Below are 11,140 nucleotides of genomic sequence, written 5' to 3'. Positions count from 1 at the left end.
TTCACTTTTACATTTACATTTCTGGCATTTGGCAGAAGCGTCAGAGCGAAGTACAAAAGTGCTTTAAGTCTCTATCATTGAATACATTAACATTGGTTCAATAGGTTACAGACTTAGGATACCATTAGCCTAAAATTGGTGTTTTTATTTCTTTAACATATACTGTGACAATACATAAAAACAGGGAAAGAAAGTTTAAGTGCTTCTGGAAATGGTAGTTCTTCAGACGTTGTTTGAAGACAGTCAGTGGCTTTACCCTCAGAGATGGTGGGACCAGTCTCATTTTTCACTGGGTGAGGGTCTTTGGATGGACAGAGCCCTGACTTTTCTTAAGCCGGGCCCTCTTGACCCTTGCCTCACGCTTCACTTTTTCTTTTTCAAGAATCTGCACAGAGACACAGTTTAAAACTTAAAACCAAAGCACCATGTAACGTGATTAAACCAAAGACTACTTCCTGTGTGTGTGTGTGTGTGTGTGTTTGTGTGTGTGTTTTCTTACCATTTTCGTAACGAACTGGCGAAGTTCTTCCAGGGTCAAAGGTCGCTTGTCATAATCGGGGATACTCACTTGATCCATATCACTGGAGTATAAACATAACTTGGTCATGCACAAATCCTGAGGTTTTTTTAGTCTGTGTAAATTATAATTGTACTGAATTGTATTTAAATATTTATAAATATTGTATGAATTGTATATCATTGAACTGTAAATATAATTGGTAAATAAATTAATATTATTTATTATAATTTGGGGGCAAATGCAAATCAGTTGTGTTAAGAACAGGCTTGGTAATACAAGTCTGATTGGCATTTATCAACTTACTAACATGAATACAAAGAAAGTCAGAGAAAATCATGATGAGCATGATGAAAAAAAATCACCTGTAAGACGTAACTTAACATTTTCAGCCTTACAGTCTTGACACACTTACCTAAATTCAAGAGGCTGCTCGGCAGGAGGCTGAACGACAAGAGCCGGCACCTGAGCTAGTTCCTGATCCTGATCCTGTTAAGAGAAAACAACACAGATAACTCAGTCTGAGCTGTCCGAACTAGAACAAAACTCCTACTGACCCGAATCTGCCGTAAACAGAGACATATCAAATACATCAAAACCCTGTACAATAGGAGGACAAACTTTGTCTCCTTTACTCTCTCAACTATGGGATGAAAGCTATCTTATATTATCTAATACAGTATAATAAAAAAAGAAAGAAATAATACTGATTGCCACCATTACACTTTAATTGAAGTGAGTAGCTTTATATGTGAAGTTTGTAGATTAAAAGTTTATCTTGCGTCAGTTTGGTTTTTAAAATATTTTTAGAAGTGGAGAGAGTGGAGATGTGATTAATTTCACACAACAGTTTTTACTGATTCCTGGAAAATGAAAATTTCCTGACTGCATTCCTGAAATCTCCTCTAATTGTTAATATTTGTCCTGCTGATGTCCTCTTATTTAGAATGTGAGTAAAATGAATGCAAGACTATAGAATTAACAGAATTATGGTGTGAAAAGATGGAAGAGGAACAGATCTGAAGCTAAGCGCTGGATTTACATCAGAGTGACACTAAGTGATCAAACTCAGAACGTCAACATTCTTAATAGCAGAGCGGCTTTAAATGTATTTTAACATATCTTTTAACATATTTTGATTACACCACTTACTATTTTACACCTCACAAATACACAGAGATTAGAATATAAAAAGTAAAAAACACGGCGCTGTGAATCAAAAAGTCCTAATCCTATTCAAACCAGGTGCAAGAGACGATCTCACTAAAAACAAGAAATGTTGGACACGTGGATCTTGTTTCATCGTTACTGTACCTTGAATTTGATGAAATTCTGGACAGCGACCAGCTCACTGGTTTTCTGGGCCAGTAGCCTCAGGTGAATTGTAAGGCTGGAGTCTTTAAGCCAACCTGGACAACTGAGCACTTTGTCCAACGGAGGATCGCAACCGATCTCATGATACAAGTCGCTCACCCCTACATTAACACACACACACACACACACACAAAAATGTGTGAAACAAAAACCTTTTTTACATGTTCTAAGGATCTCATTAAAAAAAAACTTGCACTGTATCTGTTTTACCCAAAATCTCAATTTCTTTTTACTTGTGCTTGTAAATTATAAATCCAGTGAAATAACAAAACCCTGTTTTCTATACACTGCACAACTCTACACAACTCAGCATTTAGGTATAGATCTTGTGCACTTGCAGTATGTGCTAGAGCACTTGTTTACATATTATTTAGTCAGCACCTCCTTGTCTCACCTGTATTAAGCTGATCCAGGATCTCAGTGAGTTCCTGGATCTGAGATTCAATGTCTCTCTGCTGATTGAGGGTGGGGGGTTCTTCCGATCTCCGATCTCTCAACTTCTCCATCTCCTCTTTTGTCTGGATCAGGGAACAGGAACACACAGTGAGCTATTTTCGGATAAGCGTGTTTGTGATGTTTCATATGAACATAAAAAGAGGTGATGACTTCAGATGGGTCAGATTCAGATTTGTTTTTAAAAATTTCCATGTCATTTCTATTGTTCACTTATATTTTTATGCTCTTATTTACGTACAGCAATTAAGGTCAACCTTCCATGAATAAATTGTACTTATTTAGGTATTTAAATTAAACACATCTTATCTGAGTCTGAAGTCACATGTTGTCATGGTTTTTACATTCAGTGAACAAAATGCTGATTTGGAAATTATCTATTATTTCTTAGTTACACTGACTTTGTTAGCTTCATCTCCTGGCTGATCAGGTATATTTAGATTACTGGAAAAATAGTAAAAAATGTTGATTTTGACTTACCGATCTGATTTCAGCTTTCAAATCCTCAATCTCTCTTCTTTGCTCAGTAAGGTATCTATAGTAAAAGATGAACTTTTCTTCACCTGTAAACAATACACAATGTTATACAGCAACCAGGTTAAATTAGACACAACCTTTATTACAGATCCAATCTGAAGCATTAATCATCTGAAATTAGATGGAGATTAGACAGAGCTGACTCACGCTGTAAACATTTGGTCACGAGCATTTCCAAATCTTCCTCGCCGGTCACCTCCCTGAGCCGGCGGAAAAGGTCCTCTAATGCTTCATTCTCTAATTTGATCAACTGCTGCTTCTTCATTTCTGCAATCATCATCATCATCATCATCATCATCATCCAAGTTTCCAACTATATTAGTCTGGTTAACTGAACTAGGTAAATAATATAATCTAAAACAGTCAGCTCTAGAATTATTGCCACTCTTTGTAATGTTGGGTAAAACAATTATAAATGGTTAATAAGCTTAATCTGTCACTTCTCCAACATTACACTCAAATAAATTTCCAAGAAAAATTAAAACCCTGTAGTTATACACCTTATTGCTATTCTTACAAATTCTTGTAAATAAACCTTAACTCAAGCAAGGCTGCATTATACACTTTACTCTTTCATTTGGCTATGAGTGATTAGGATGTCATAAGAGAACCATGACTTCCTGTTTTACTGGGGAATAAATATAGAGTGACACAAAGGTCAATTCCCAATGCTCTTTCTTCAACAAGGTGAAGATTAGATGATTAAATAATGAGGAAACTTCATCATCAGGCATTATAGGAATGATATTAAGTCATTAAGTGTTTTATATTTTCTTCAGAATAACTTCAAATAAGCTTAAATTTCTCTCATATTTCCAATGAGAGACTTAACTAGACCATGAAATAACTTTTTTACCAAAGGTGCCAATATTTTTGAGCTCTCACCGCGTCTGAGTTGTGCCTCCTCCAGTCCTTTCCTCTCACGACACTTAGTTTCTATGAACTTATCAAGACGTTGCTCCACTTCAAGCTGCCTCTTCAGCTCATCCACCTCAGCGATTTGTTGAAGCCGTTTCTTCTTATTCTTCTCATTCTTCTCCTTCAAATTCTCCAGTTTTGTCAGTATTTTCTCCCTGAACATCACACAAAAAACACAGAGCCTGTTTACATACACACGAACAATAATAATAGTAATAATAATAATAATAATAACTATAATATGATCATTCATCTGATTATTGGAGGGATCAGAATGATTAATACAGATCTGTGATTTTCATATGAAGGGCAGCTCTTATAGAAAATTAATCAACACTTTCTGTCCAATTAGATTTGAGAATTCTACAGTGCTGGTGTAACACTTAAAACACCATAAACATAAACATTTTACTATCTATTTTCGTTTAGCAAAAAGTGAATCCTGTCCACATGGTACTCATACATGTAAATAAATGCAGTAAATTCAGTTCACCTGACATCATGTTCTTCCTCTATCATGGTCATGAGTTCAGCAATCTCCTGCTGGACTTTCTGAAGCTCCTGTAAAAGAGAACATCTCCTGCGTTAACCACAGGCTTCTCATGCATGTGATTAAATCCTGACCCTAGTCACACTATAAGCTCTGACCTCATGCTGACAGTGGTGCAGCTGCTGGAAATGAACATGGTCCTTTTGCAGCTTCTCTATCTCCTCTTTCAGCTGATGTTTCTTCACCACCTTCTTGTTGTGGCGAATGAGAGTCTGTAGGTGGGTAAATGAAGGACAAGAAAAAAGTTTACAGAGGTAAATATTACAACTTTTAAAAAACAAATAAAACCCTGCTTTACAGTCACGCTAAAAGGTTGGAGTTAGTAGCTGATATTTATACCATATTATTTCACAGGGAAGATTGCTGTGATATGCAGTTTTGGGAAAATAATCAACTATAGGGTGGTAACAGTGACTCTGCATCTATATTGTGTTGCTAAATTATCTTCTTCAGTCTGACCCGAGGGTATGCAATGTTTTTCACAGCTTCCTGCTTTACAGTTTGTTCTATTTTATTGTGTGGCTGCAAAGGTTGCCATGTTTAACTTGTTTGCACATTTGCGTTACTTAGCTGTAGTTTTCCACTAGGCCAGCTTTTGCTCTTAGCTCACAGAAAGAGCTCACTAATTTAAAAGACATCTGTAAGATGTCTTGTCCACCGCAGTGTCCAGTCTCAGCGCCTGGTAGCTGTGAGGGTTGAGGGCATGAAGTGACCAACATTCCACACTTTGTTTTTATTTTGGTGAATAAGTGCATCACTTCGTCTTGATGGAATTTGTAGTGTGGATACACAACTCAACTTATTTATGCTACAAAATGGTGTGAAATAGCCTACTATGTGACTTGAGATGCACCTTATGACCTGTTTGTAACACAGAATCTAACAACTCTAACTCACGCGTTCCAGTTTATTTTCCAGCTTGTGAGTGACCTCTTCAGTGTGGCGAGCGTGAGCCTTCCGCTTATGCTCTTCCAGTTTCTTCTGAACACTCTGGATCTGTTCAAATACAGTCAAGTTTGTCACAAAACATACTTTTTAAGGCTCTTTAAAATCAATGTTAGGATAAAATGTGTAGTCCTTCAAAGACATACACACTGTCTAGACAAGGTATAATATTGATATGTGTGGCATAATATTGAAAACAGGATGCTGCTAAATGAACAGCATGTGACTTTATTGTGTATGTTTGCTGTGTGTGTGTGTGATGTCTGAAGGTCATCACCTTTTGCTCAAGCTTTACTTGAATGAGTCTCTCTTTTTCCACACACTTGTCGAGCTCGTCGCGGCGCTTCAGGAGAGCCCGGAGCTGCTGGACACAGCGGATGTCAGCCTGCCTGAGCCGCTGACTCTGAGGCACACGCAGTTTCTCCTCCAATTTCTTGCACTCCTTACGCAGTTGATTTTCCTCCAGACTAACAGGCAACACACGTGAACAGAGTGATGTGTTTACAAAATGATAATAACATGAATAATTATGAATACTATGACAAATTGAATGAGAATTTAAACTGGGAAATTAATTCTGTCATCAACAATAAAACTAAATTAATCGTAGTCTTCATGATAAAAAAAAAAACATGCTTTGTGATTATGACTGGAACAAAAACTGTACAAGTAAAATTCAACATATTCTTCAAGAGTATGTTAAAGAGTCAAAATCAAAACGTGAGGTTCCTATAAGTTCCCAGCACTTTATCCTGGTCAGGGTGGCGGTGGATCTGGAGTCTATCCCAAGAAACACTGGGAATGATCTAGGACTACCTGGATCTACCCACCTCCCAAAAACATGCCAGTAGATGGAGTCGCACCTATAGAGCCAATTTAGATTCACCAATCAAACTACTGGCATGTTCTTTGTACAGTAGGAAGAAACTGAAGAACCCATAAAGAACCCACAGAGACATGAGGAGAACTCCATACAGACAGTAACCTGAGCTCTGGATCGAACCAGAACCCAGGAGCTATGAGGCAGAGATCCCTCAAGATGTGGAGTGTTCAGAAAAAAAACAGCATGTATGTGTATCGGGGACTATCTGACTGACCACTGCTTGCGGATAATGTCCTGGAAATGGATTATGCTGGCCTCCAAATCACCCTGCATCATTTTATATTGCCTCTTCAGTCTGGCCTTCTCCTCTGTAACACACACACACACACACACACACACACCACATCACAGACGTGTCATTTTTACTATAACAGCTACATGTTCATCACTGATAACTCATTTACACATTACTACGCTCTTACCCAGTGCATCAAAGTCCAGGCTGCTGGTTTTTATTCCTGTACGTTTTTTCATCATTTTTCAGTAAATCACTGTGAAGACATGGAGATGGCACTTTGTAAAATCAATGTTTTCACCACAATATTGCTAACAGTAGTGACAAGAGCAGTGAGCTAGTCAATGTTCACAACCTAGCCACAGAGAGAGAGAGAGAGAGAGAGAGAGAGACAGACAGACAGACAGACACAGAGAGAGAGAGAGACAGACAGAGAGAGCGAGAGAGAGAGAGACAGACAGAGAGAGCGAGAGAGAGAGAGAGAGAGAGACAGACAGAGAGAGAGCGAGAGAGAGAGAGAGAGAGACAGACAGACAGAGAGAGAGAGAGACAGACAGACAGAGAGAGAGCGAGAGAGAGAGAGAGAGACAGACAGACAGAGAGAGAGAGAGACAGACAGACAGAGAGAGAGAGAGAGAGACAGACAGAGAGAGCGAGAGCGCAAACGCTAACTAGTTCTAAGACCGTAGATAGTTTGATCAAAAATATCATACTATAGCTTAAAACATTTCCGTGCTACATTTAATAACCGTAGTGAGTTCCTTTCAGCGACAAATATTTAGTTTAGTAGTTTATAATAGTTTAGTAAGGCCAAAATATAAAGAATAAAAGTTTAAAAAAGTGAATAAATAACAACACAACAGAGGCATATCGTTACAGCTACTACTCACTGCTTACCATATACATTTCCGTTAGCGCGCTAGTTATAGTGTACTAGTTGGCTAATTTAGAGCGCTAGTTATCAGAAACACTTCCTTACCTTCCAAGGTTGGTATGCAATCTGAATAGCGACACCTTCGCAGTTTTCTTGTGATGAGTGAAACACGTCACAGAAGCTCTCCAAGGCAACGTGCTATGTGACGTCTGAAGCTTCGGATCTGAATTCTGACGTCATTCCCTAGTGCAGATATCGAGAGTCATCCGCTTCACTAGTGAATAGAGACAATGCTTTTAAACTGTTAGCATGAAACCAGCCAAGAAACCTGCTGCCTCAGTCCAGTGTGAGAGAATACTGTAACAGGCAGTGGAAGTAGTAAATAAAAAGTGACAGACTCAGTCCCTGTACTGTTGAACAAGTCATGTTCCTTAATAAAAATCATTCATTCGCCACTTAAGAAAATGTCAACTCCCCAGTTTACAAGCATAGGTTTAGTACTAGGACAAAACCTTGTGTGAATAAGGCCTTGAGTGTTGATCAAAACAGATTCATAAAATTGCTACAGTACAAGTGAATTAATCCCATTCATAAATTCTTGTACAAATGAATTCATAGACTAATTTATTCATATATTGTGTTTGTACATCAGCAGTGACGCATGAAACACTATTTTTATTCTTTTATTCTGTTTTTAGAGTATAAGTGGTACTGCTACTTTCATTCATCACATTTCATTATATTCATTTCCCAAATGTTGACCAAAAAAAATCTGTAAATATGTTTTTTTGCAATTTTTGGAATGTCTTCAATTGTCAGATAATGGAAATAAGTCTCTCTGCTTGTTTTCCAGTTTATCACGAGTTTCTGAGTTTCTGAAGAAATTTTTATTGTTTACCAAACATTCTGGGCTTTGTCTTTTATTTTCCTTTTCCATGAGTAACAAGTAATTAATTTTATCTGATAACACACACACACACACACACACACATATATATATATATATATTATATATGTGTGTGTGTGTGTGTGTGTGTGTGTATGTAAAACTATTAATATGGCCACATCATAGTGGTGACAGTAAGAAGTCTCTTGGCACTGAGAAAAAGTTGGCCAAGTTCGTGGTAAATCCAACCGAAGTCAAATCTGGTAACATTGAACAAGAGGAAGGAATACATCCTGAATGGGATGTGATGTGAGGACACCATGCACACACACACACACACACACACACACACACATAACATCTGGTTGTTAACAAACTGTCCTTAAAACGTTTTGTTACTGCTGACAACAAATATTCACCAAAGTTGCTTTTACAGTAGGTCCAGCTGTTTCCAGAACTTTTTTCAGGCTCTTATCACAGGAATTTTTCCAAATGGGAATTATTTTTTAAAACTACAAACTAATGTTATAGTAATGTTCCCATACCTTTCTTTAATCAGAATTCTGATTTTAGATGTTTTTTTTTGTTGTTGTTGTTTGTTTATGAATTAATTTGTACATATGTGCCATATATCTGTCATTAATCCTGTAGATTCTGTTTTGCTCAAATTGTTCAGGCTGTGCGATAAGTAAAATATCACTGAATGCTGTGTTATTGTAACAAACCAAATGTCAGCATATGTCACAGCTGCTTTGCCCCGTTCATACTTCACAAATGCAAAGCTTATTTACTGATTCATGTACACTATAGTGCCTAAAGTTTTGGGACACCCCTCCAAATCATTGTATTCAGGTGTTGTTTTTCAGGGGTTGTGCTTGGCCCCTTAGTTCCAGTGAAAGGAACTCTTAATGCTTCAGCATTCCAATTCATGCACCCAACTTTCTGGGAACAGTTTGGGGATGGCTCCTTCCTGTTCCAACTAGCAAGGTCCACAAAGATGAATGAGCACGTTTGGTGTGGAGAAACCTGACTGGCCTGGACAGAGTCCTGACCGCAACCTGATAGAACACCTTTGGGATGAATTAGAGTGTGACTGCGAGCCAGGCTGTTGATTTTCAACAGATTTTCTACTACTACTGAAGCCTCAAAAATCTCGTAAGGCCATGGCAGTTTTCCAGCACAGGTGTGTGGCCCTCTGCAGCTGGCGACAGACCTGCTCCTCACCAGAGGGTATGTACAGAAAAGACATAAAGCCATACCATGTAATCTATAGGTCATGAGCCAACTGACAGTCTTTTTTTTATGTTACAGATAAGTAAATGTCCAATGCAGGCCTGTGGACACTCATCACTTTTTTCCAGATTCTCCAACTCAAGTTACTGAGGAGACTTTGGCATGAAAATGTCTCAGTATATTATATCTGAAATATCTCACCTAAACTCTTTACCCATTGCTTAAATTTTTCTGCCATATATGTAGACTGTTAATGTATATTTTATTCATCATGTTATTTTAGGCATACTTGCACAAGCTGGCGCTGTTCCCATCGAGCCCAGCACTTCTATCAAGCATGGTCCCCACACCGAACCCACATTTGTGGACCCTGGACCCTCAGCCACCAGCACTCCCCAGCCCAGCAGCACTCCACCCTCCATGATGGTCCATCAGCCAGGCAGTGTTCCTCCAACTTCAGCATGTGGGTTCGAGTCCCATCTGGGGTGTGCATTGAGCAGAGTGGCGCAGCGGAAGCGTGCTGGGCCCATAACCCAGAGGTCGATGGATCGAAACCATCCTCTGCTAGGCACAGTTTTTGTTTACACCAACAATGCCCCTCAGGCAGAGCATGAACCAATGGCCTTAATAATAATAATAATAATAATAATAATAAAGGCTTCTGTTTGTTAATCTGGTGAAGTGTTGAAGCTTTTTTCTTCTTCTGTTCCGTTTTGGACTTTGCTAAAACTAGGGTCTCTGCAAATTATGGGGCTTTGTCCAACCAGAGGCTTCTGATGATTTCTGGTTCATTGTGTGACTTTGCTCATAATAACTTTGGCTGGCAATGATTGCTGTTTCTGTGTAAGCGTGCTGCACTAGTTACTGATATTGTCACATTACCTTGTATTTCTCTTTGTGAATGGCGTGAGTAGATCCATTTTATAGCAAATATATTATTTCTCTTGATTATGTTAAACCTGCTATAATTTCAATGGTATTTTTTTTTATATTATCATGTTATGTTTGTGCTACTCTATCAAGTCTGCATGGTCACAGGAAGTTCTAAAATTAATGAAAGGTAAGAGAATCAACATATCTGATGTGCAAGTGTTTATAATGCATCAGCTGGAATACCTCGAAGGAATGGCCTTCAAATGTTTAGGCAGTTTTCATACAGAACACTGGCCAAGAATTAGACCATGAACCTACCACGTGTTGTCTTGTCCTTTTTAAAAAAGTGAGTTGTGGTGAGGTGTACCATGCACCAACATATTAGAGCTGCAAGGAACCTATTTACCTGTTTGCTTTTGGAAAGGAGAAGGCGCTGGCAGGTGAACCTTGGAAGCCTGCTTCTTTGTGTGTCTTTTGTTACGCCCTTCCTATTGTTCCTATCCTGATTGTGTCACCTGTATCCCATTAGCCCTAATGTCTACCCCTATAAATAGGGATCCTTGTGTTTGTGTCCTGGTCCATGATTGTTATCTGTACCGTGGTTTCTGTTGGGGTTTTGTTTGCTAGGTTCCATGTCCAAGCTAAGGTCTAGGTTTTGTTTTGTTTAGTTAACCACACCATGTCTAGTGTTACGTTTGTTTCCCTATGTCGCGTCTTAAATGTAATAAAAGCAGTGCTTCGCTGAATCCTGCGCATGGGTCTCATTACACCGTGTGCTGGCGTGCGCACACACACCACGGGCGTCTGGGATCGAGCCCCGCATAGGGCGGGGGTCCCAGACGTTACAGAATCATGGACCATT

General features: G+C 38.7%; 1 protein-coding gene and 1 non-coding gene across 2 annotated transcripts; one reads left to right on the top strand and one right to left on the bottom strand.

Annotated features, from left to right (window-relative positions):
- Nucleotides 1-363: 363 nt before the first annotated feature.
- LOC131367170 (uncharacterized) lies at nt 364-6,453 on the bottom strand. Its single transcript, XM_058412434.1, has 12 exons — nt 6,392-6,453; nt 5,590-5,761; nt 5,247-5,345; nt 4,448-4,561; nt 4,293-4,360; nt 3,767-3,954; nt 2,825-2,907; nt 2,286-2,409; nt 1,832-1,992; nt 933-1,006; nt 500-581; nt 364-372 (listed from the first exon to the last, which is right to left on the bottom strand). The coding sequence occupies exons 1-12, from the start codon at nt 6,451-6,453 to the stop codon at nt 364-366; spliced, it is 1,236 nt and encodes a 411-aa protein (XP_058268417.1).
- A 3,447-nt stretch (nt 6,454-9,900) lies between these two features.
- Nucleotides 9,901-9,972, top strand: trnam-cau (transfer RNA methionine (anticodon CAU)). The gene has a single exon. It is a non-coding gene; the product is annotated as a tRNA-Met (tRNA).
- Nucleotides 9,973-11,140: the final 1,168 nt, after the last annotated feature.

The sequence above is a fragment of the Hemibagrus wyckioides genome, linkage group LG16 (assembly GCF_019097595.1).
Source record: "Hemibagrus wyckioides isolate EC202008001 linkage group LG16, SWU_Hwy_1.0, whole genome shotgun sequence".
Classification (NCBI taxonomy): Eukaryota; Metazoa; Chordata; class Actinopteri; order Siluriformes; family Bagridae; genus Hemibagrus; species Hemibagrus wyckioides.
Note: the sequence above shows the minus strand (reverse complement) of the source record. Positions and strands in the feature narration are given on the sequence as shown.